The sequence below is a fragment of the Macrosteles quadrilineatus genome, unplaced genomic scaffold (assembly GCF_028750875.1).
Source record: "Macrosteles quadrilineatus isolate MER2022 unplaced genomic scaffold, UCM_ALF_1.0 Scaffold_8__2_contigs__length_117827958, whole genome shotgun sequence".
Classification (NCBI taxonomy): Eukaryota; Metazoa; Arthropoda; class Insecta; order Hemiptera; family Cicadellidae; genus Macrosteles; species Macrosteles quadrilineatus.
In genome coordinates this window covers 23,319,216-23,345,631 of record NW_026542601.1, presented here as the reverse complement: position 1 = coordinate 23,345,631, position 26,416 = coordinate 23,319,216, and the positions used below count along the sequence as shown (strand labels likewise).

General features: G+C 35.6%; 3 protein-coding genes across 6 annotated transcripts; 2 read left to right on the top strand and 1 right to left on the bottom strand.

The window, feature by feature from the left end:
- Positions 1 to 549: 549 nt before the first annotated feature.
- LOC129001389 (uncharacterized) lies at positions 550 to 9,057 on the top strand. Its single transcript, XM_054428640.1, has 9 exons — positions 550 to 655; positions 1,259 to 1,285; positions 1,628 to 1,846; positions 2,908 to 3,036; positions 3,650 to 3,924; positions 4,755 to 5,082; positions 5,982 to 6,185; positions 7,263 to 7,405; positions 8,962 to 9,057. The coding sequence occupies exons 1-8, from the start codon at positions 608 to 610 to the stop codon at positions 7,395 to 7,397; spliced, it is 1,365 nt and encodes a 454-aa protein (XP_054284615.1). The 5' UTR covers positions 550 to 607; the 3' UTR covers positions 7,398 to 7,405; positions 8,962 to 9,057.
- A 4,405-nt stretch (positions 9,058 to 13,462) lies between these two features.
- On the bottom strand, positions 13,463 to 17,990 carry LOC128999996 (CCHC-type zinc finger nucleic acid binding protein-like). 2 transcript variants are annotated; one of them, XM_054426828.1, is made up of 2 exons: positions 17,859 to 17,990; positions 13,463 to 14,046 (listed from the first exon to the last, which is right to left on the bottom strand). In XM_054426828.1, exon 2 carries the CDS (start codon positions 13,998 to 14,000, stop codon positions 13,554 to 13,556), a length of 447 nt encoding a protein of 148 aa, XP_054282803.1. In that variant the 5' UTR covers positions 14,001 to 14,046; positions 17,859 to 17,990; the 3' UTR covers positions 13,463 to 13,553. The 2 variants fall into 2 exon arrangements, with proteins under 2 accessions (XP_054282803.1, XP_054282804.1); XM_054426829.1 differs by having other exon boundaries at positions 13,463 to 14,043; positions 17,859 to 17,977.
- Positions 17,991 to 20,783: 2,793 nt separating this feature from the next.
- On the top strand, positions 20,784 to 25,274 carry LOC129001332 (28S ribosomal protein S33, mitochondrial). Of its 3 annotated transcripts, none has more exons than XM_054428601.1 (3): positions 20,784 to 20,914; positions 24,276 to 24,407; positions 24,970 to 25,274. In XM_054428601.1, exons 2-3 carry the CDS (start codon positions 24,291 to 24,293, stop codon positions 25,228 to 25,230), a joined length of 378 nt encoding a protein of 125 aa, XP_054284576.1. In that variant the 5' UTR covers positions 20,784 to 20,914; positions 24,276 to 24,290; the 3' UTR covers positions 25,231 to 25,274. The 3 variants fall into 3 exon arrangements, with proteins under 3 accessions (XP_054284576.1, XP_054284575.1, XP_054284574.1); XM_054428600.1 differs by having other exon boundaries at positions 20,787 to 20,914; positions 24,279 to 24,407; XM_054428599.1 differs by having other exon boundaries at positions 20,840 to 20,914; positions 24,259 to 24,407.
- The last annotated feature ends 1,142 nt before the right edge of the window (positions 25,275 to 26,416 follow it).

The following is a 26,416-nucleotide window of genomic DNA, read 5'->3' as shown; positions in this document are numbered from 1 at the left end:
GCAAATCTTCGTAAAGGTGTGAAAGAGTTGTTGTGCTTAACTTTTTACAAAAGCCAGATCGTAAATTGAAGGCCATACTATAATTCCTTCAAAAAATCAGCTGTTCCTTTTTTCACAGTTCACAGTTCTGTCATAGATTGTGCATATTCAGGTATCTAACATCCACATTAAGTTTAAATTTAATGTGTTGTAGTCATTTAAAATCAATTCAATCGTAGTTTTAACACTCCTCCCACATATCTAAAAGTTTTACATTGTCATTTTGGGTTCTTGTAAAACTGAAATACTTACTTGTCTACTTTTTATTGAAACTAAAGTTATTTTTCTTTGTTACCAATCATAAGTTAATCGTTGTTTTATTTTCAATTATCTAATTAAGTATCCAAAGCGAGGTTTTAAAATTTCCTCAATCAGTTTAACGCCTACCTCACACTATTGACGGTGTGGCGATTAACTGGGGGACAATCAAGACATGTTTAAACTCACCGTGTATTTTGTGGTAGGCTGATTGCAGTTGATGGATTAAGCAGGTGTTTAGTTGTTGATCAGGTCATCAGTGTGCAGCTGATATAAAGTCAGCTGGAAGTAAAAGACTCACTTGTGAGAGATGAGGGGCTCAGTTCTGTTTCTGGCTTTAGCCATCGCCCTATGCCTGGTAAGGAATATTTTGGATTTGCATGTTAACACTTAAACTTAATTTACAATATTTAAACTTACAATTATAAATGTATCTTTAGTCTTTCACTAAAATTTATCATGTATGGGAGAGCGCTTCTGGTCTAGTGGTTAGAGCGTGGAACTTCCGCTGTGGAGACACAAGTTCAAGTCCCTCTGAGCAACAATGGATTTTAGCCATTGTTGATAATGCCATAAGGAGGTTCACAGTTCGTCTTATGCACTGGTCCACATATCTATAAAAAAGGACAAGTATCCTAGGTGAGAGCTTTTTGTTTTGAAGCGCCCTTTCCACAAAAAAATAACTGGCTGACGTGCAACAGCTAATTAATTAAGCTAATAGTGTATATGTAGATTTGGATGGAGTAGCAATAACATTAGGAAGAGTGAAAAATCTCCCATTGTCAAAACAAAAACTGAGTTTAGTAATATTTAATTGGGAACACCCGTGGCTCAACAAAACTATGGGAAGAATGGAAATAATTTCAACAGCTATACCTAAATTTTTGATTCATTAGATATCTCTTTAGGAATTATTTGCAATATTATTTAGCCTGCTCAAATCTGTTTTGATTCGTTTTAGGCCCTGCCATCCTGCAATGCCAGGCCGGTAAGTAAAGTTTGTTGTGCTAAATTTACGACATTTTGCATATTTCAGGGATCTATAAAGTTATAAGATAAAAGCAAATATGAGTAAGTAATAGCTTACTGTGATTCATTCATCAATATAAATATTTATTAAGGAAAAATTTTCTCAGTTCATTGCCAGATTCATGAACAATCTTCTTGGAAACAAATACAATCAAAAACAAAAAAAAACTATTCATTTTCATATTAAAAACCAGTTTATTAAAGTAGACATTCTCTTATAATTATAATAAATTCTTTAGAACCGATTAGTTCCGATTCATCAGCTGTTAAGCTGTGTGGACCTCAGTTATAATGTGTCCAGGGTGAGCTGGTTGTGAAGCAGAAGTGTGCCAAGGCAGCCAGTGCTGCCTCTAGCAGTCAGGAGGAGGAAAGTGAGACTTTGGTCAAGAAGGTTGGTGGCTGTGGATGTGGTTGTGGAGCCTCTGCTATCTCTTCCTGCAAGAAGAAGGCCAAGAAAGCTGCAGCTGTTGCATCCTCCAGTTCCTCATCCAGCTTGGAAGCCAGGAAGGTCGTCGGACTTGTAAGTCAGATCTCTATCTTATCAATAGATCCGAATACTGACTACCGGTACTGAGAGTTTTATCATAGACGAATAGAATAAATATAGACTGTCAAAGGAAGATTCTGTGATGTGCCGCTAGACCGTGCTCAGTATTCGTCGATTCGTTGCCATCGTCGATTCACCGTCTGCTACCAGTACTACCACCCTTGCAAACCAAATGATACCAACGTATCATACCCACTTTGCAATATAGTCAAAGCACAAAATCCTGAAATCCCATGATTTTAACAGAAAAGCCCATTTTTTTCAAAAATCCCTGGAAATTTTAAAAACATGGAAAAATAACAAACTCCTACTCCTCGGATTCCGTGGAATAATCCAGAGGTTGGCAACCCTGGCTCCAACTACCAAATTGTCATGGCAACGCTTGCTAGCACTTGACGCTGCAGTGGTGTGCGCCAAAACTAAACAGCACTCTTAGCGGTGGACACCAGAATATATGCTAACCGCAGCAATGCTGTCAGTCTATATTTAATTCTTTTGTCTATGGTTTTATGATGTCAAAACTAGTATTATACTCAAGCTGTTTGGAAGGTAATCTCTAGTCTTGAATATACTAATGACCGGTGAGAACCAAAGTTATTTAGCTACCCTCTATCCTTAATATCTCAGGTTGAGATCTTTAAGTTTTACTGGTAGGTAATTTTTTAGTTGTGCAATATATTTTGCTACGCATTTTTAAGCACCAGTATTTCAAATTTAAATTCTCTTCATCACAAAAGTGCTCAGGGCTTACCATCCTTAATAATTCAGAAATATTTTTATAAATGTACAAACTGAAAAAATAGCTAAATTATTTTTTTTTATTTAGGTAACTGTAAAATTTTCATAATAAATGGTTAAAATAATTTTCTCGTTGCTTTGAAAACAACATAGTATTGATAGTTTGCTACTCCCACAAAATATATGATACAATTAATACAATATCAAAGCCACATTTTATCACTACCTCACTTTAAAAAACGGTAGTTTTACACAACTCTGAAAGTTAAAGTAAGTTTTAAAAAATTTTTTTACAGAAGGCTCCTTGTGGCTGCCAAGCCAAGAAGGCCGTTGTTAAGGCTCCTTGTGGCTGCCAAGCCAAAAAGGCTGTTGTTGTTAAGGCTCCTTGTGGCTGCAAAGCCAAGAAGGCTGTTGTTAAGGCACCAGTGAGTATGAATTGTCTATAAACAATAGAATAGGAATAGAAATAACTTGCCGTTGACATTGTACATGCATTAACAACAGTCATGAACCTAACTAATTAAAGGCCATACACTTCTCCTAAGGAGATTAAATCTGCCTCTACGATTATAATACCAACCACTAATGTAAAATATGGACCACCAAAGAGTGCAGTTGAGGGAGGAGCCAACTTACCACGTGACTTCGAAGGAACCAACGAGGATCGAAGGTGGGCATGGGGAGGCGGTTTCCCACCTTCCAATTTTGGATTAACATATTATCTAGTAAAAAAGTGTAATGTTTGTTTAGAAAGAACCCCCATAGCTTTCATGAGGTTTTCGCTTAACTGTTTTACCCTTACTTGTAATGGTCGATTCAATCATAAACTCTCCTTTCTAGGTTTACACTTATCATATTTTGGGTAACACACGTTGCAAAATATATTTGCATCACGTTTTACTTTCCCTTTATTAGAAATGAGTCATGTGATTTGATCAGGTTTTGGGTGTTTTCCAACACCATTAGCATTTTTATACGTTTTTTTTTAAGGAAACGTCTACTCATCAGGATGTGTCTTAAGAATCAATTATGTTATAGTGTGGCTGCAAACTGCTGTCCGAGACCCAGATCAAGCAGAAGTACGCTAAGCTGAAGGATGAGTCTCTCGACACCTACTTCAAGCGTATCGTCTCCAGATCCTACGAGTGGACCTCTACCACAGACGCCTACGTCAAGACTCTGAGCCTGGTGTGGAAGGATTTCAGCGGCCTGGACCTCTGGTACAACAAGAAGTACGTCTCCCTAGTCAAGGACTTCTACTCTCTCTACTACGCCAAGCAGGCTTCTGAATCATGGGAGAGTTACTACAGCAGGTAAGCTATTATATTACCAATAAAGATCGGGATGTAACTGGGCATATTTGAGCGAATAATGAGTGTTCAATGGAGTGAAATACCTTTTATTAACCCCAAGATCAAGGCAAATTTGGAACAATCAAAAAAATTTCTGACTTTTCACATGATCAATATGGCAAACTTTTGATTGTCAGGCGAGCACTAACTTAGTGCTCAACAACTTAGCTTATCAAATACGCAAAGACAAGTGTGTTCAAACAGAAATATCTCAACAATGTTGAGCGGTATTTGGTTGGTAAACTCTCTATTTTATTCTCATGTAAGCTGATAAAGTTCCAAGCTGATTTACTCTATCAAACTGTGCTAGAGTTCTATGCATACCATGTATTTTATTGAACTGAATACACAAGCATCTTCATTTACATGGTTAAAGATATGTCCATTATTAACTAGATTTTTTTATTAAAAATTATCATCACACTATTCTCCTTCATATAAGTTATTTAACAAACTTAAGGTATTCACCTAAACAATTTGTTCTTTATCAAAACTTTTTCAAGTTAGGTTGCTAAAATGCATATATAATATATATAAAGTTACAACGATAACTGGACTATTTTGTATCCTGCTAGAGCACTAGGCACAATACATCACTCTAAGAAAGAGCACAAATCCAACAATATAGATAGATATATCAAGAGCAAAGATTTCTAAACTAAACGGTACGGTATCTTTGTTAAACGGCAGAAACGATTTTTTGAAACATCACGTTCTTATTTGTATTACCTAAAGTTAAGATAAACAAAGTAAAAACACAAAGTTTAACTGATTCCAATGTCAATGTTCAGACTTGTGAAGAGGGAGGCCTGGGAGACTGAAGATTTGTTCGCCAAAAGGATCACTGTCATCCGTGACTGCTTCCCTGACTTAGACCTGTGGGTCAACCCCGTGTGGTTTGACAAGTACACCAAAACCTTGTACTCTTGTGAGTTCAAGAGGTTTGCCCAAGAGTCGGATGTCGACTACATCAACAGAATCATCCAGGAAGACTCCCTCTTCGACTTCTCTAAGGAAAAATGGGCCAAGAGAATTTTCCTTATTCAGGAAGCTACCCTCTCCAGCTGTTCACTCTGGTACGATGAGAAGTACCTCTCCTACTTCAAGAACTTCTACTCGGTAACCTACTTTAATCCATACCACTTAGTCTTTGCTGTTTTGTTAATCTCGCAGTCCAACTTGTTCTGATGGTAGGCCAAAGTTAAATGATCCAGCAGACAGCTGTCAGTTACCTCTCGATTGATATATTTAAATTGGGTGTAAACAGTAAGGCTAGGATTACAGCGTCCGGGACGCTAGCGGGGCATTAAATCAAATGGGGGCGATTATACTATGGATGCTAGCGTCGGATGCTAAAAAAGCCACCGGACGCTCGAAGCTATTACCGTAGGTGGCATGGTAAGACCTAGGCCCGGGACCGACTAAACATTGAAATAAATTGGCAGTCCGAGAGGCTAGCATCCCAACACAAATCACGTCATTTATCGGCTCGAGGTGGGACGCTAGCCTCTCGGACGCTGGCCTCTCGGACGCCAGCGTCCTAGTATAATCCTAGCCTAAGAGAGTGTAGTCATACCACGTTTGATCTAGACACACTTTAACTTGTGCGTCCAAAATTTTAACAACTTTTAGTCAATCAACTTAATATTCTACTTACTAGATACTTTGTGCACCTAAGCAAGTTTGTCTACTGATGGAAAATTGCAAAAACTTAATCTGGATCTGTATGTATGTGTAGTAAGAAGCCAAGTAAAAAACAACACTTTCTAATACAATTTAACGTTTTGTAATGCAAGATTTTGGGCCAATGTTTAGCAAATACTGAATATACTTAAGTGTCAGCAGATTGGACGATTTTACTCAATAGTTCTTAACAGTGACTTCATAATAGAGATTGGATAGGAAATGGAGGAATATAACAAAAGTTAATTGTTTCGTTTTCAGGTGTAGCATTCTTACACCTTTTTTTTATTTAATCTTTAAACAAATTTAATTTTCTAAATTGTTTTTGCGTTTAGATCTGGTACAAGAAGAAGGATTCAGAGACTTGTGAAGGTTGGCTCCAACGTGCTCTTACTCCCCTCCCCGGTGAGTCCTTTGACAATGCCTTCAAGAGGATTACTTTCATCAAGCAGATCACTGGCGACTGCGGCTGCTGGAAACTTGACTACTTCAAGAAGGTCCAAGAAGCCAAGTGTTTCCAGGACGACTGGATTCTCAAGGTAAGTTAATAGGTGTTTGTTTATTACTATGCATTTTTTACAGGGATAGGGTTACAACTTACAATAGCTATCTTTTTTTAATGTATTCGGCATTTTTAAAGTTTTTTTTTAGGTAATTTTCCATACCCTGGTCTTGTTACTCTGCAACGGCGACCGTTTTTTACGGTAGTGTAAGAAAGGGAAATCATCAATAATCATTAGTTGATGGCCTATGTACAAAAATGGCATCAAGGCGTAAAAACAGTCTTGCTTAAAATCGAACCAGTGACCTTTAGGACAAGCACTTAAATCGCTCCGTCTCTTAAAGAAATTTCTCATTACACCTGTAGGCCTAGTTGTGTGGCTGCTAACAAATTTTAATAATATGTTAATTTAATAGGACGGTTATCAAACAAATGAAACATCGTCCTTGTTCACAAAAGACTAATTCATACTTGGTGATTTAATACAATGCTCCAATCATAAATTTGTCCTACTACCTGACAAAGCGGACTTTCTTGTACTGATTATAGCACACAAAGTAGCTAATGGCTGCATTTGCTGTACTTACTTTTGCCGCACTCCAGTATTCTATCCTAACCAAACAACAGAAAAAAGTGTGCTTTTATTAGGCTCATAGACTCGAAAATAAATTGGCAATACTTAAAGATACTATGTCTACGATCAGCTGGTACAATGTTTCCCATTTCGTTCAACGCTTGGATTTAACCTAACCTTAAACGTTTTGTTTGGTGTTTGGAAAGACTAATTATTTCTTTGTTAAATGGTAACTGTAATTGTTAAATGGAAAAACATAATGTGTAACTCGAGCGCAAAGTGCCTTTGCTGTACTCGAGAAACTTTCCACACTCGCCTGCGGCTTGTGCGTAATCATTTCTATCATGTGCAGCAAAGTGTCACTTCGCACACTAGTTACACAAATAACTATTTACTCCACTAGTATGCCTAAATTGTATGTTAAGTTCATTCAGAGACAGTAAAGTAGTGGCCAAAGTATATTGTTAAAAAAATCAGTGATTTTGCAATTTAAATAAAATTTTAAAAAGGCTTGAATAATATCATTCCTAATTATTACAGGTTAAAAAAGGTTTCTTCCCCTGCGGCTGCGGTGGTGGTGTCACCGTTGAGCGCTCCTCCTCCAAGAAAGCCAAGGCTGCGTCTAGCTCCTCAGCATCTGAGAGCTCCGAGGCAGTTAGGATTGTCAAGGCTTAGTTTTATGGGTAATTTTGATGAAAGTTACTTTTTAATTACATTTAAGTGTAATGTTATCCAATGTGTTTCTTATTTTATACAAAGCATTATATATTTAATAAAACTAGCTGCTGTGCCCGTGCTTCCCAACGGGAATATGTACCATACGTCCATACTGCCGAATCCAAACACTTGTTAAGTAGATAGAATTTATAAACAAAGTGCCACCAAATGTTCACAAAAAAAGTATTTATATCAAAGTATTTTTGAGCTGTGACGAAAATACAAGGTAAATAAACCACTATTAATATTTGTCTTACCAGCTCAGGGGCAAACCACAACAATGAGTAAAAAAAGTACAGTATGACCTAAATTTTAATTACCCTACTGTTTACATTAAAATATATCAATAACATAATACAGTAGAACCTCTTTAATCCGAACTAATTGGGACCAGGGGTAGTTCGGACTATTGAATAGTTCGGATTACAGAACATATTGTTGTTTTTACATAACAATAGCTAAAACATGGCTAAATTGATCAAAATTATTTTGGTAAAAGTGAACAAATGTTTTATAAAGTAAAATACAGTGTAAATTTAATACAGTAGTAAACATGATGAATAAACAGTACTGTAAATTAAATACAGTATACAATAAAGAACTGCTGTACTGTGTATGAGTACAGCAGTGAGGGGGGTTCGGATAAGTGGACGTTCGGATTACGGGGATTCGGATTAAAGAGGTTTTACTGTATTCATAACTTATGGTTATAGAATTTTTCTTTATTTCCATAAGTTATGACATAAATAAACCTATGGAGAAATACAAAACTTTAAAGGGCCCCAGGACCTCACTCCCTAATTATTTCCCTAAAAAGAAAGTTTCCTGCATAGCTTCACGTTACGCTCTTTCCAATGACACCAAAAACATGTCAATCAGATAAGTAGTTTCGGAGCAGTAATTGTCACAAAAAACCTGCTTGCGTATTCAATAAGTATAGATGTACAATGCTGGAAAAGCCTAGCTACCCACATTATTAATAAAGGTATATGAAAAGTTTTGCATAAAACGGATTGTATAAGTGTTCTCAGGAAGTTTGAGGTATTTTTGCTTAGTAATTATTCATTGTGAGTTATTATGTAAATCAGTTTGAACTGAGAAGCACCTGAAAATGATTTCGATTTTTACAGCTAGTATAAGGTAATCTCTTCTACCATCCACAATTGAAGCCACTTATAATCTAGTCAAGATAATGCAAATAAACTACAGATGATTTTCTGATCAAATACTTACCTTTCACTGCTACATCCCTTAGAATTCATCAAAAATGCACCTATCACTTACTCAACGTAATTATGGTACCATACTTGCAATAAAATAAAATGTTTACTGACATTTTGTGTTAATAGTGTTAACAACTTTTTTTCATTAACTCGGGTCTTGATAGGTTAAAAAAAAGTATTTAATTTTTCTAAGAATTCCTTGATCAACTTGATAAGCGAATTCTCATAAAAAATTAACTAACCAACTAATTGTTATATATATTTTAAAGTATAACTGATTAAATTGTTTATGATTTTAGGGTACCCATCACTATCGTCTTGGATCTAGCTTCATCCTCAAATGTTTCTCTAATGTCAACAAAAACTCACTCTTATAAACTAGTTTCAGCACCTTACACTGTGTTATTTATTTTCTCCTTGTTTTTTTATTAATCTAAGTTCATAATTATAGAATAACATATATTTGATATGAATCCTGATCAAATGAAAGTCCTAAGAGTCTGGCTTTCTATTTAGCGAGATGGGATACTAATATAGGTCGAAAGAGCTACTTATAAGCTAAATTTAGCTAAAACTTAAGCAAAATCTATTTCAAGAATGCAATAAGCTGAAACAGATATTTTTCAAATGGTAGTAAAGTGCATTCAGACCCAAACTTAAACATCCAAAGTGAAAGTTTCCCTTCTGACTACAAACTGTTCAATATGGTCCCTGTATTGTTTGGTAAAAAGTTACACCATTTTGAGGGGTTTTGGGGAGAGAGTGAGGGGAAACTTTACAAAATGTGAATGTTTTTTTACTAAATGCTTTGGAAACTATGTGGTTTAGCGAAAAATATGTTAATGTCTATAGAAAAATAATCTACAGTAAATTTCAAACGAGAATTATCTTCTTCATAATTTTTCTGGAGAGAACTGTTACTCAGTTACAAAAGTTTGAAAGTGTATATTTTTATGTGTTTTTAAAAATATGACTATTACTTTTAAAATATTTTTCTAATGCGGTATAATATTCTGTGTTTTGTAAATGCAAATTGTGATTTTAGTAGCAAGTCCTTGAAGGAACAACAACCTTACCCCCTTCTCAATGGGTGCTACTTTTTAATGGAAAAGAAGCTTCCATGATCCATGGAACTCTACACTGAATCAGTTTTCTGATGAATGTTATAAAGAATTAAGCGACCATCAGACAATCACAACCACACCCAATCAGACTTTATTCAGAGCTCATTATTGGTTTTAGCGAATTTCCCATATAGGGAATAAGCTATTACCGTAGTACTCCTGGTAAGACCTGGACCCGGGACTGATTTACTTTCTCGTTTTGAGGTCCCTAGAGGCCAAAAACACCATTCGTTCAAATTCATATATGTCCGTTAGCACGACAACTCAAGCAAAAATGATACGATTTTGATGAAATTTGGTACAAACGTTTAAACCTACATTTATTTGAACGAGTTCACGAATCAGCATGATCGACTACGGGAACAGGAGTTTATGGGGTCAAATTAGGTTTTTCCCATTTTTGACCCTAAAAACATAAAATTCTACAATTTCTTTCCAAACCATTCTGCAGAGCTTAAAAAAACAAATAATTTAATGTATTGAAGCGTTATTATGCGCCTAATGGTTGCGGAGAAAATTCCAAAAAATTGAATTTAAAATTCCCATGTTATTCTTATGGAGAATAAGTCAACTGTTGTAGTTTGCTTGTTTATGAACAAATTTTGTTCAAATTTGGAAAATACATTCATTTCTTACTAAACTATTAAGATTTTACAACAAAAAACACTTTATTACTCCCCCCCCCCCCCCCCCCCCCCGTTGCAGCAAACCTAAGTACCCGTTAAACTAATTATATTAAAATAGGGAATAAAATGTGATATTTTTAAGGAGACTTTTTTTATCAGGCAAATGGAAATTCGCTAAGTCTGCAGGTTTGCTGTGGCGGGGGTATTTATTTTTCTACTGTATATAAAATAAAATTGATATGGTTTTCTTGTTCAGGAATTATTGCTGTTTTCCTTTTTTTTTTTTTTTTTTTAAAAAAAGTGTGTTGTGTTTTTATACTTTACTTTTATACTTTTTAGTGAAATGGCGACCATCGCAAAGTAGGTATTTTAAGCCAAGTATAATTTGGAGATGAGTAAATCCACCAAATTGCCTGTGATTTGGGTGACAAGATTGTCAAATGTGTGGGACTGAGCAATCATCTCAAGCGATATTCTCCCTGCACAAGCGCAGTGATGTCTGACTGGCGTCACCTGAGTGTTATAATTTCCTTTTACATATATTGTTAAAAAATTAATAATGATGGTCAAGGTCAATATTGGTCAACAGAACACTACCATCACCAAATAACATCAAAGAAATCATGTTATTTTATTCCATTGCTTAGCAAAAGATTGTCCAACTACTGTCGGGGGAAAAAGTTTAGACACTCGAGTTTGGAGCTGTACAGAAAAGTAACTAAACTACTTAGAAAAACACAGACTATATCTACATTTCCGTCGTTTTATTCTACGTATTCCTGTGAAAACAAAAACAATTTAGAAAATAGAAAAATCTTTTAGAAAATTTTTTTATGAATATAAGTAGTTTCTTTTATAAGTGTATAAGTGGTTACTTTTCTGTAGAGCTACAAACTCGAGTCTAAACTTTTTTTTCCGACAGTAGGTTCTGTTTATGGGAAGGCCTAATTTATTAGACAGAACATAGATACTCCAAAACAAGGAAAAATCCAGTTTAGGACAGGGAATAGTTATTTGTGCAACTAGTGAGAAAAGTGAGCAATTGACTCACTCGAGAGAAATCATTACTCACGAGCCGTAGGCGAGTGAGGAATGGTTTCTCGAGTGAGGCAATTGTACTTTGAACTCGAGTTGCACATTATACTTTTCCTACAGTTACCATAAAACAAATAAATTTGTGAAGAAACATAACCTATTTTTACACAGAAGTGAACTTTTAATATAACATTTAATGTGAAGTGACAAATACAACAGTACAACAGCTGACCAGCTGATTTACAGCCAGTGCTGCCAACGTATTTCGCACGCATACGACGTTGCCTGCATGTTACGGGCTCACTATTTCGTGCCTTCACGTTGCAAATCTGGAGTGAGACAAAGTAATTAAACATTATTGTCTCACTGATGAGTGAATTGGCCACTTTGCTTTCTCAAATCAGTGAGAGAACATGTACATTGTTAGGTAACTGTAGGAAAAGTTCTTTTACTAACTGGTTCAAGACAGCAAACAAGCTTTCAACCAGCCCTTCCTCATGGATGTTCAATGGTTTCATATACTATTTTAGTCAGTAATAATTGTCTATTTTCAGACAAGACTCTCAATATGTTTGGATAGATAAATGTTATCTAGGTCATGCTTGAAGTGGCTATGATAGTCAAGATAATGAGTTTTTTGATAACACCAAAGAATGTGTTTCAAATAAGTCTTGTATTAAATACAACCCAAGTTTACAGCTTGTGTGCAATCTGTACATGCAAATACAATCTGTACCTACAACTTTTGAATTTTAAAGTTAGACGCCATATTGGAAAATGGCAGCCAACAACTGAATCGAACTAAATGCCATATAAAAATAGTTGGAGTTCTCCATTTAATGTTTTTTTCTCAATTCTAATGATAAGCTTCTGAGATACAGGTGGCAAGTTTTTAATTGTTAACCCTGCATTGACTAATTCATAAAAAGTTACAGTATATGTGTGTTATATAACAGTACAAGTATGTGCATCATGAAAGTAATGAATCTTGCCAAAATAAATAAGCAAATGCCTACACTTGCTATGCATTGTCGTTTTCCCTCCACTTTTAGCAATGGTGATTCACATTTACACTAAGTTGGTATTGGTAGGCTTTTGGCACAGGAGATAAGTGGTATTTAATTATGGTAGAGGAATACCTGCAGTAATGCCAACAGCATAACTTTACCAGCGTTGTTTACATTTACCATCTATGAATCTGTTCTTATAGTTGACAAATTTCAATACTGTATGTACAGGGTTTGTAAAAAATACTTGCAAGACGTCCAATATATCAGACGTTGGTTCTATTGGCACAAAAACACCAAATACTTTTTTGGAGGAGGGGGACACATATCAAAATCATGGCCCGATAGTAGTATAGAAATAAATAAGTGCTGCTGAGTACAGGATGGCAGCACCTAAAAAAATAAAACCAAGTTCTTTTTAATAATAAATTTTCCTTTTGATTTCTTGGGATTGGAGTATGAAATCATTTTTTAACTTTAACTCTACTGAACCCCATGAAATGTGTTAATTTAACCTAAATTGCACATATTCACATCTTGGGTATATCCAAAGCTTGGGTTACATTACTTCAACATAATTTAAAAACCTATCCTATCAGTGTCAAAAATGTTAGCGAGTAAAAATTCAGGTAAGTATGTAGTACTCTTTAAGGATATTATCCACATACTTTTTTTGGTTGTTCCATTTTTTTATTATATATTTAAATATTTTATTATTCAATGATTATTTTACTAAGGCTTTTTGTGCTCTTGTAGTAAAACTTCACGCTTCTACAATAATAGAAAATTCTCACTTTAATAAAAGCATTTAAAATAATGAATGTTAAATTAACTAAACAAATGTAATAAACAAAAAACCTTCACTAATATAACAGTTGCAACAGTGAGAAGACTAAAGAAATTAAAATTTAACTGAAATCCACTTTCACATCACCAACCAAAACTTACCAAAAAAGCAGCACAATTTTGCTCATACTAAAACTATAGGGGAAATTAAAACAATTTATGTTCATAAATAAAATTTATTCATAAAGCATACAATTTGGACGTCTTGATTCCCAAATATTCCGTACAACAAATGTTAAAATACCCAAAAAAGTTACCCATTCTTTTCTTCACAGTCCCGACTAATGTGTCCGGACTTTCCGCAAACGTAGCAAGTCTTCCCACTCTCCGGGCAGTCCCGCGCAAAGTGCCCAGACTTGTTGCAGTTGTAACAAGTGGCGAAGTTACCACGAGACCCAGAGTCAGGGCAGTTGCGGGCAATGTGACCAGACTTGTTGCAGTTGTAGCACGATGGTTCGTCAGAACTCTGCGAGCAGTCCTTAGCGATGTGGCCGACGCCACTGCAACGGTAGCAGCGATCCTCCTCCTTGCACTCCCTGGCGAAGTGTCCAAACCTGTTGCACTTGTAGCATTTCTCCCTCCCTCCCCTGGAGCTGGACGAGTAGCTGGAGCCGCCGCCGCCGCCTCCTCCTCCTTGTTGGGAACAGTCTCGGGCAAAATGACCCGATTGGTTGCACCTATAGCAGACAGTAGCAGACATTTTTTCTTCTCCTCTTTCTCTCTCCACCACTTCCTCTCTCTCTCTCCTTCAACAAGAAATTATCTAAAAATATTTGTAGCACATTGCAGTGCAAGATTTCTGCGACCTAGTTATCACAGGATCAGAATCCAACCGATTGAAAGTTAGTAGTAATTTTTAAAAACATAGGCTATTGTAATTTATTGTTAGGCTAGTTAAATTAAGGTAATATCCTTTTAATATTAAAATTTAAAAAATCCAAAAACAACCAATCAATTGTCTTATAAAAAATATAGCCTAAAATATTTATGGTTTAGGTTATAAATTGTTTGTAAGAAAAGTATTCAAGAGGTCTTTTTCTACAGAAAAAAAATTAGCTGTGATAAAAAATCAACCACTTGATGGTAACACAAGGAAAAGCTTTTCCTCATTGTGATTGTTAGGTAGTGGTACCCTAACCATCTGTAACATGTAGGCCATAGTCGTGAATGGTCAGTTCAATTGCAATCAAAATGATGTAACTGCACAGGCTTCCAGCATAAATTACTCGACACCTGCAATGGAAAGTATCAGGAACAAAGTAGGTAATTTTCAATAAGTTTTTAACCATAGTAACTCTTTTGACATTGTGGATACAGTGAGTGATCATACGATGACTGACCTCTAAAATCTAGAATTGTAAGAGTATCTTGAACATTCAACCTGTGACTACTGATACAAGTACGGTATCCGATAGTCAATGAGGCTAGATAAAGTGTCGGACACATATCACCTGTTTAACAGTAATAATCAAGTGATCGGGGGGAAAAAATAGTTCTAAGTCTAAGCACCGTAATGCATTTGTTGTGACTGGACTGGATCAAATCAAATTACGTTTATACTGATGTATCAGTCCTATGTTTATTTAAAATAACTTACCTCTTAAGATAAGCTAAGTTAGTGTATCAAAGTAACAACATTCGAAAGTGCTGTTTGATAAAAAAAAAGGTGAACCGTGCTTATTTAAAATTGGTTTAGGCCTTACTTGAAAAAGCCCCTTTTATTTGACCTAGCGTCCGTCCTATATCCTTTTAAGAGGCTATGCCACTGCCACTTCAATAACGACATGATTGTCCTCATTTCAACCCTAAACGTCTGACATAGGCCTAGTGCATAATCCCATAGAGCATAATGTCACAGTGCATAATCCCATAGTGCCTAAAAGTGAAAGCAGGCCACAGTGATAATTTCATCTATCAGCAACTAACTTAATAAATGATATATCATGTTAATAAGGAAACCCCAACAATGAGAGATTCCATGCTTGGTAACAATATTTTCTTCAACCCTAAGGCATACTGCAGTAAAGAACTTATTATTGAATACCATTTTATATTAAATTAAGCTCAGCTCAGCTAAACTAATCTAATCTAACCTAACCCCAATCTTAACTTTCAAAATTCCATTTGATGACAGAAAAGACGTGTGAGGAAGATAGGTCCGACTTATGCGGGTTCTTGACTGTATTAAGTCCTTTGAAGATAGGTTAGATTAGGTAAGTTAGAGTTTAGGTTATAATGAATCGAAAACTCATTAATTTACCCACTATTTCAATTGTGCAAAAACAGTCTGGAGGTAGCGTAAATTAATGAGTCGGTTCATTATAACCTAAACTTTACCTTCCTAATCTAACCTAACTTCAAAACACTTAATACAGTCACGAATCCGCATAAAACCCGACCTAAGTTAACTTACCTTCTTCACATGTCTAAATAAGAGCTGATTATTTAGTTTCAAAACGAATAGATTTCATTCTGCATTAAGTCAAGTATAAAACGCTGTTTGCTATCCTCACTCAGTCCTCAGACCACAAACGGACCCGTCCAGACCACGCCATATTACCATAAGTAGGTACCGCTAAATGAACCTTAGATTCGTAATTTTAACCTTCGTTTTACAGCCATTTAGTAATCTCTCCGACAAAAACTGATTGAATTTTTGGATTCAGCGTGAAAAAAACTGTAAGTAGACATCTCAAAATTGTGTCATATATCCCAATGTAGACGTACTAAATAATTGCCAATTTTAAGTTTAATAAGACTATCTAGCCTATCTAAGTTAAACTTACCTCTGCAAGTTTTAGGAATATAGCATAATATGTTTAACTTAGGCCTAGATATAAAAATAGAAGGCTATTAATTTAAGTAAAATATTTTTAAGTTGGTTCCTTAACTTATTAACAACACGTTCGCTACCGAGCGTCACATGTATATGCGACGCCACGGTCATTGCCACAGACAGAGGTATACAATTTAATCTTACACATAGACCGGCTGTCACTTGGTTAACAGTACACGCAGACCACGGGCAAAAACTTGTTAAAAAGTTATCATTAACTTTGTATTTTAGGCCTACTCTGCAATCGTGTTTGTAAATAATCTTCTTGTTTTTTTTATATTTTTGATAACATTTTTGCGAGACCCGGTGTATAGTTAATTGAACAAATATAAAAGCTAAATAGGATAATGCAGCATACATACAGCAAACTGTGATGCAGCTAAGTAAAGAACAGTTACTTCCAACTTCATGTGACATCACCAATCATCATATCTCCACCAATCAAGCGACTCAGTTGTGCAACAGATATCCTTGTAGACCACTTCAGAGAATTCAGGGTTTTCAAATAAACCGTTAAGTAAGTCTCATAGCCTATATGCGACTGCAGTCTATGGGTAGAACCGGCTATCGCATATGTGCGTCGCTGGTCCATATGAATGAAAAATTTTGTACTAGGCCTATTGCGGTAGCGAACGTGTTAAATCCATGATTTTTAGAATTAACTGCCTTCTTAACCGTACCAATTTAAGTTTTTTTTAGTCTTTTTATAGAAATATTTGTCTCTAAGTCAAGTATAGTAGCCTATTATCTGATAGGACTAACTGTGGAAATCTCTCACTTGCGGGCAGTACTCTACTTATGTGAAAGGTTATTTCCTAACATTAATAAGTTACTCAGGCCTAGCCTATAGTATCGTAGGCATAACTTAAGTTAGGCCTAGCCTAACTTATTTTAACAGCATTAGGCCTAATATACGTTTAGCCTAATTTTACTGACAAAATACTGTAACTCAATACACTTTAGTCTAGGATGCCTCCACAACATGTTGCACCACAGTAAACATGCTGTACTTTTTGGACCAAGTTATGTGCAATTGGAAAGTAAGATGGGTATCTGAAGTGGGATGTAAGTTAGGCTAACACTCAACAAAAAACAAAAAACATGTGATAAGAAGACAAATTACAGTTGGAAACCTTGTGCATGCTCATATTTTGATTTTTTCTGACAATAAACATATAATTGAAAAAATAAAACATGGGTCCCAATTCCCCCACTCTACCCTAGGTTAGGTTATGATAGTTTAATTGTATAAAAAATATCGATTTAGGCTATTAATCAATATTTTCAATTTGATAGTTTCAATAAATGTTAGCATAGCCCAGTTCAGAAACTGTGCCCAAAACTAAGAAGGCGATCCCAAGCAACTGGGCTTTTGTCTTACACAAGGCACACACATATGGCAACTCATTCTAGACCTAGACAATTACTTTCCAAATCTAACAATGCTCAGAAATGCAATTCAATAAGTGAAGACAATTAAACAGAGTTTACATCATCCTTCTATAAATATGACAAAATATCTGTAAACTTACAATCTACAAGGAGCCTGTTGGAGAGCTAAAAGACTATCTTAATAGCCTAAGAATTGCGTTTCCTCATGGCCCAGACGTTGGCCACTTACAAATTAATTGGGCGCAATATGAGTATTCTGCAACCCCGCAATACAACTAAACTAATAGGCATAAGCCTGGTACTTTAAATTTGAGTAAAATTGTTAATTACCTGAATCAAAACTGAAATATTTCAAATTTTAACACGTGTAATATTTCCGAATGATTTTTCTGTTGTTTATCCTAGTGACGTGACTGCGAAACAACGAAACGAAGAGAAGAACGAACGTAACGAATGAACGAAAACGTGCGGTGCGGTCCGTGCGGTGTTTGGTGTTTGTAAATCTATTTCATTATTGGAGCATGCTGGCCAACTGTTAAAAAACATTGGCTTTGTACAATGCAGGGGAATATACTATTTATACGCTATATAATTCAGATGAAAGATAGAAAGAAATTATTGTCGTTATTAATGCATAATTTTGTAATTATATTACAACTTATACAAGAACAGTAGTACCTAGCACGTTTTCTTGACTTGTTATTGAACGCATAATCCTGCTTAACCATGCCCAGCATGGGTTTGAAGCGGGCGATCTACTACCACAGCCCTTTTAAACCTTGCTGAGATAATAACTGATGAGTTCGAAAACAGTGAGTCCGTACAGCGTACAACTCGACCTATGTGACCTCAGCAAGGCATTTGTTGTGGTCTCATATGACATTCTGGTTGCTAAGCTAAGCAAGTATGGAATCAATCAGGCTACCTTGAAAACCGGAAGCAAATTGTATCGCTGAGTGAGGCCTCATCTAGAGTTGGTGTACTGCTACACGGAGTGCCACAAGGATCGGTCCTTGGCCCATTACTGTTCACAGTGAAATGAAATGCTTTATTGTGGTTAAAACTAAGTACAAAGTTCATGACAATCGTCAAAAAGTGATAATCAATGACTTATCGCTAAAAGGTCACACACTCAAGGGCGATCCTTGACATATATTTTGGGGGTGTCACCGGGGGCCTGGGGGTATGGAATACCCCCCATCAAATGAGGGGTTCCGGGGGTTCCCCCCGGAAAATATTTGGAAATAACGTGCTAAAATGAGTGGTTTTAAGCTATTTTGAGAACCTAGTTTAATGTGTTCAAGCTTCCCAGTTTATTTAAAGGTCAAAGAAATGTCTAAAAAGCTTGTATAATGTCATGTTTTTGCATTATTGAGACTTGGGGTTTTAATATCAAAGGAATGCCGCAATATTACAACACATTCAAGCATTATTGATTTACGAAAACCCCCTTTCAACTGGTGCCGGTGCATGCTAAACAGAAAATTTCCAAAATCAGACCCAAGATTTCGAACCAGAGAACTTATTTTATCTAAGAAGTGTTTAAGAACTTGCACCTAACACGACTGCATTATATCTGCCCAGTAAGCACTACCTACCTATTTTTTAAAACTACGTTATTGCCGTCGGGGTCCCGTCACTGCTACCGCCTGAAGAATTGGTTCTCAGTGTTCTAATTTTTTCTACGCCAGTGCCAGTGGCATTTTACAAGGGGTCAACAACGTGAGAACAAATTTGTTGTGCAAGGTTTTTTTTTGTGTTGGGAATTAAATCTCTCCCTTCCACATCTAAGCAAATCTAAGTCTGAGACACAACCATTTTGTTGTTGTTTTGTGGCTAGCAACGCCAATCGGGTTGTGGTATTTTTAAATATGATATCAGGTGCTCCAAATATGAATACTATTTGATATTGAAAGTTTTGAAATTTGCTACGGTAATCATTGAATTACATTATTGTAATTACAAATTCCTGACGCTGAACTCAGATAAATTAATATTCAACTACCTTTCAATCTTTGACTATTAATACAACTTCTTTTCTTTATCTTATCCAATACGCAATTCAACTTTTCAATCATCTAGGTTAAATGAATGATAACATTAAAAATGCCGAAAAATTAAATAAGAAGAAGAATGCGGCCGAACGTTGAATGTCAGCATCGGATGGTGAGCGAAATAGGCTATCATACAGAATACAGAGCAGAGCGGTCACTGTTGTTTTGCTGTATGGCTGAAAGCGTCCGTCGTCTGCCGATCTACCCACTTCCCTACTTTTCATAACGTACAAAAAAGTCCAGAAAGTTCAGAAATACCGAAACTATAAACACAAAATGACAGGTTAAATCGTAGTTATAATAGTCAATCAGCTGCTCATAGTATTATTATCTTTAAGTGTTGCCAACCTATTTCCAAGCGTACACGGATTACGTGCATAATAGAACCACGCTGTTTTGTGTTGTTTCGTTGGAATCCTGATGTGTGGCAAAGTATAAACCGTACGGCAAAGTATAAACCGTACGGCAAAGTATAAATATGCAGCAATTAGCAGCTTTCTGTACTATAAACAGTACAAGGCCAACTTTGTCGGGTGACTGTAGGAAAAAGTAATTTTACATTCCAACGGTCAGCTCAATAATCCATATTAATAATATTTTGTAACAAGTTAATGAATGGAAATAAATTGTATTTTACCAAAGCTTTCATGGCATGAACTGTGTTTACCACTAAAACTGCACAGTGATCAAACATACTATATAATATCTGGTATACAAAAAGTTGTTCCTGATATTTTATATATTACAGTTCCGGGGCTACAACAATGAATTTTAATACTATATAATAGTAAACATATCATAGAGATAGGGACACCGTTAATTGGGTCAGTTACTTAGTTTAGTGGTTTTTGGAAGCAAGGAAATCAGAACAATATCTAACCAATAGCAGACATGAAACTTGAATTTTAAATAATTAAACAAGTCATTCGAACTGGAAAACATCTAACCTTGCTAACGTTAGTTATGGACCTCGGTAAACTATTTTTATCAGAAAAACAAAAATAATTTCCTAACTAGCATTTCTATAAAGCCCGGGAAGTTTTTTATTAATTCAATTATTTATAGTGTAGTAGTGTGGTTACATAGTACTTTAACCAAGCCAGCTTTTTTAAGCAGACTAGAAAAGAAGAAGAACCCGAGAATTGCAACAGACTTCAGACCCTAAAACAACATAACCACAACATAACCTTACTTTCATTTCATATTTCATTCAGTTCAGTTTCAGTTGTTCAGTATTTAAGTTAGGACTACAATTATTTCAGATTAACTGGCACAAATGGTTAAACAATAGTAATACTGTAATTTGCAAATCCTATCTCAAAATATTATCCAGTGAGTATATAGCATACCTTACCACCATTTAAACTTTTTAGTAAACGTAAGCCTAGACCGTGCAAACCTAGGCCTAGGCATGGACTAAGGAAATAAAAGGAAACTTTTGTTTCCCTCGTCTGTAGCCTAGGTCCATGAGTTCCTTGATCAAAAGTCTATTAGTAAATAAAAAGAAAACAAACCTAATATCATTTTCAACCAAACAAAAGTCAAATTTGAGCCAAATATTTTCTTAAAATCAGATAGGCATAGGCTAGAATAGATCAAGTAGGCCTAACTAAATTTCTTGGTTTAATCATTGATGAAAATCTCTCATGGGATGATCACATCAACCACCTCGTAAAAAAATTATCTTCTGGTAAGTCATCTATGCTCTGAGACAGATGTCCGGAGTCTGTGATTTGGAAGATTTAAAAATTATTTATTATTCATAGCCTACAAGCGTCTTGGCAGCCAGTGCAACTCCGAGGATCGTGGATCAGAACACCCACCACCACCGCACCATGTCGTACGCTTCCGAATCATACCGGTGCATCAGCATAGCCTAACTGTTCGCGGAAAGTTGTTATCTCTATCACTGTCGCTGTCAAAACGTATCGTTTGTATAACTTATGTTATATTAAAATTAGGTAATTATTCTGTATAGGTGCCTCCAAACGAATTTTTAATTTTGATATCTTACTTTATAGTTTTTTACCTCCTGAATCCAAATATACCATTATTTTTCACAGCTGATGAATATTTCTCAAGATATCGCCGTAATAATATACAACATTACAATAAACAAGGTATGATGGATTACATTTACAAGTGGAATGAACTAGCCTATGGGTTAAGTAAGCCAACAGCTGAATGTTTTCAATCATAGTCAAGCAAATGGAAGTGACAACTTTAATTAGCTAACTCTGATTCTGCAATATGAAAATCACTTGATTAAGTTACAATTTTCACTTTCTAAGACCAATAAGTTAATAATGTATTATTGTTCCCAGTATGTTTTTATCCTTATTAATGATTTATTGATTTATATTTCGCCGTTTAGAAAATTACATAATAAAATGGTGCTATTCTAACATAACCTAACCTAACCAAACCTCTATAATGTAAGCAAACTCCTTTTGATGTCAGAAAAGGCATGTCAGGGTGATAGGTCGTGCTTTATGTGAATTGGTGACTGCATTAAGTGTTTTGAAGTTAGGTTAGATTAGGAAGGTAAAGTTTAGGTTATAATGTATCAAGTTGTTAGTTTATGTTGCCTGCAGACTGTTTTTGTAAAATTAAAATCCTGAGAAAAACACTTTAAATTACCTTTTCATAAATGCTTGCATTTTTGAAATAGTAAACATGCCTAAATAAGAACTAGCCTTCATGTAATTAGTCCACCAGTCCATCTATATCTCTATAATGTGACGAATTTCCTATTATAGAAAACATTATTGACTACAGAATCACTTGAAATGTTATCCATCCTACCTTGTTTATTGTAATGTTGTATGTTTTTACGGTGATATCTTGAAAAATATTCATCAGCGGTGAAAAATAATGGTATATTTGGATTCAGGAGGTAAGTTAAACAACTATAAAGTAAGATGTCAAACGTTTGGAGGCACCTATATGGAATAAATACCTAAAATTTAATTAAAAACTGTCATAACCTAACCAAACTCACCAAACTTGCTGATAATGAAAAACTCGAATGAAGGTTAACTAATCGAAATAATAATTTGTTCTGTTCTAAAAATAAAATTATAAATGTCTCAAATTCAATGTTATAACTTTTTAATTATACTTAAAATTAAACTGTCATAACCTAAACAAACCAACCAAACTTGCTGATATGAAAAAAATTTTGACAAAAAGTTAGTGTTACAAGTGGGATTCGAACCCGGCACCTTCAGATTATCAGCCCGACACACTATCCACTACACCACCAAGGCTCATGACTAAACTCCGTATCGTTGCCGTAATGGTTGACGTCACGCCATCGCACGGAGCGGTGGTGGGGGCGTTTTCCGATCTGATCCATGATCCTCGGAGTTGCACTGGCTGCCTAGACGCTTATATTATTCATTAGTTCAATCCACATTTCATACGGAATCACAGTCTATGGTGGAACAACAAAATCAAATCATGATAAAGTAGGCTACTTGAACAGCAAAAAAGAGCAATTTGCACTATTATGAAATTACGGAAAACCATCTCAGTGAAGAATCTTTTTCATAAATTGGACATTTTAACTGTGTATAATTTATATATTCTTGAAACCATAATCTTTTTGAAACAAAGGGAACTAACAACACCCTCCAATTCCGGGCATAACTATAATACTAGATTAAAAATTAGATTGCCTCAGCATAAATTAGAATAAGTTATTATACAAAGAAAACCACTCATGCAGGATTTAAATTGATACAATATTTACCAATTAGCATCCGGCAGGAGACAAATTTCAAAAAATTCAAAAAACTTTTAAAAGATTTCTTAGTAAAAAATCCTTTTTATTCATTACAAGAATTTGTAGATAAAAAAAAAATATTTCATTTGAATTTCCATTTATTTTTCATAATGGACATTTGCGTAGATTTATGTTTTAATGTGTATGATTTGTATATAGACTTTCACTCTATTCAGATACATGTATGTATATATTGAATAAAGACTATTTGAATCTTGAATCTAGGTTTACATTATAGGTTAGAGTGCAGTAATCCTCATAATATAAGATAGGATTAGTGCAAGCCTAGGTTGCAAGCTATAGGTATTAATTACGAATGGCAAAATATTGTTGGTGTTGATAGTAAACTACTTAGGAACACTTTTTCGGGCTGCTTACACAATATTATACATTAATTATGATAGCTAGCAAAAAAACATCCCCCCAAAATCCCTCCAAAAAAATTCATGTGGTGCACCCCTGATAAACTTTAGCCTATTCATTGGGTGGTTTAGTCAGTTGGGTGGCAGTCTGTAAAACCAAGTCAGCAAAGCGACGTTGCGGGTCATCCTTCCAGTGCTGCCAATTGTTTATCAGTACTGTTGGCTACCAGCTCACCCCTTACTTTAGTTTCTACGTTCCACAAACACACAAACACTGTCTGACGCATTGTAGATGGACCAATTCTAGGTTTAGTTAAAGGTAGCCTACAGTAGGCCTACCTCTTTTCAAAATAAAAATAAAAAATAAACTCAAGAAGCCTCTCAGTAAGTAGGCACAGACCTACCCAGAGAATTGTAGCCTATACCACCAACAGACTCAAGAAACTGGTGAAAATCATGCTTATTAAAAGAATTATCTTAAATGTTTAGGCCTACTAGAAGCCTTATCAGTCCATCAGTGGTTTTAGTAATATATATGTTTCAGCAGACCTGGATAGTCATGTACCAATACTCGGAGCTTGTCAAACTTACCACAAACTATGCTCGTCGGATGAACAAACTTCGCTGTAGAATATTTGGAGAAGTTGTCCGTGATACTGATATACCTTCAATGAAAGTGAGTTAAAAGTTACTGATTTGATGATATGAAAGCTAGGATTACTTAAACATAGCTACTGTCAGGTCTCTTTTTACTCTTTGAATTTAGTTTTTTAAATATTACCATTGACTATTGGATACAGACTATTAAGTTGTATTAATAGTCAAAGATATTACTTAAAATAGGTGTAAAGCTGGGTTTTCCTATGCACGGAAGCGGAAAGCGGAGAGAGGAACGCGGAGAGCAGAAAAGAGATAACATGGTGTTCCGCTCCGCTTCTAGGAAAACAGTAGCCTAACATTAAATTACCTAAGACAAGTGTAGTCCGCTCTCCACGTTCCTCTCCCTGCTTCCGCGCCTAGGAAAACCCGGCTTTAAATTAAATTAAGTAGAAAAGATCAAGAGATTTGAACTATTAAAGTGGTAATATGATACTTATAAAGATAATGCAGTAACTTGTTACATCTGAAAGTTATCAGTTCACGGATACATTTACCAAAGACTTAGTTACCTACAACTTCTGATGTATCTTTGAATATTTTTCACTATATCGTTATGATTCCCTTGTCATGCTTTTCAGGTAGTAAAGATGATGGCTCGCCAACCTGACAACAAGAACCCAGAGAAGATGGTATGTTATTACCCTCGACATGTTGAGACGGGACTCCTAATGATGAAACTCAGGGAGTATGGCCTGTTTCGAGACGAACATCAAGATTTTAAGGATGAAATGAAGAGGCTAAGAGCACTTAGAGGAAAACACAAGTACTCTGTTGCGATTGATGGTTGGCCAGAAGGTTTTGAGAGAAAGAAGAAAAAGAAGAAAACTGTAGAAGCTTAATTAATTGTGGTTAATAAATGTTGCTAGTTATCGTGTTCTATATATTCCTGCATATTTATTTTATCACATGTTTATCTTAGTGGTGTTTAGAAGACAAATAGTTTATGGATATGCCATTTTATATAGAGCAGGTATTGATTTATACAAAGAGCTACTGGCACTTCAATTTTTACCCACTTGAAAATTTTAAACAAAACTCTGGCCATGGATGCGAAAGCTTTAAGAAAGGTGATTGTGTTTACTAATTTGACCACAAAGCCACAAGTAATATGTTGTAAGCGTCAAAATAAAGTTATACTTTATTGGAAATTGAACGAGACCGTTAAAAAATGCTTCTGGTGTGAACACAAAAAATAAAACTGAAATGCACCAGTACAAAATGATACATTTTAGACTATATATTTTAATATTACTTTGTTCCAAGTATTGGCCACACAGACCACTTGGTCTTCAGTATTTAAGCACCCTCTGAAACTGAATTCCATAACATGTTTGCGAGAGTTTGTTACATTTCCTATACATAACTTCATCTTTGGTCCTCGACCACTGCTCCCCAAAGCTGCTATGCCAAGCATTCAGTGCGAGAAAATAAAATATATAAAGGGTTGTTTCCTCTCCACCATATTTCCGTCATAAGATAGGCTACTTTGGCTCAGTAACTTCACCCCTCTTTAGCTTATTTTAGGTAAGTAAGTGGCTCAGTTGGTAGCGTCACAGTCTTCGGGCCCAAGGCAGCAATGTCTTGGGTTCGGATCCTGGTCACTGCCGTAAACATTTTATCAGTACAGTTCACCTTCGTACTGTACCGGTTCACCCCTTGCTTTGCTGGATACGTTCCACTGACAGATCAGTAGTCTATGTGGGCGGGCAAATGCATGGTTAAAAGAGGCCACTAACTTCTTGAAAAATCATCATCTTGTTTAAATTTGCTCAAAATCCCCTGTGTCAAGTACAGTAATAAAATATGACCCTTTCTTTTAAACCCCAATATGTTCTGTTTAGTGCATTTGTACCATTACATCCCTTAATTCTTCAATCTTGTGTCATCCTCTCATCCCTAGTTTACTCCTGCTCTTTTGTATTGATAAAAAATCACTGCTGAACTGCTGATTTCCCTGTATAAGATTATTCACAACCCTGGTCATTGTTATACCAAGGGATAGGTTATTTCCCTATCATGGCCTAG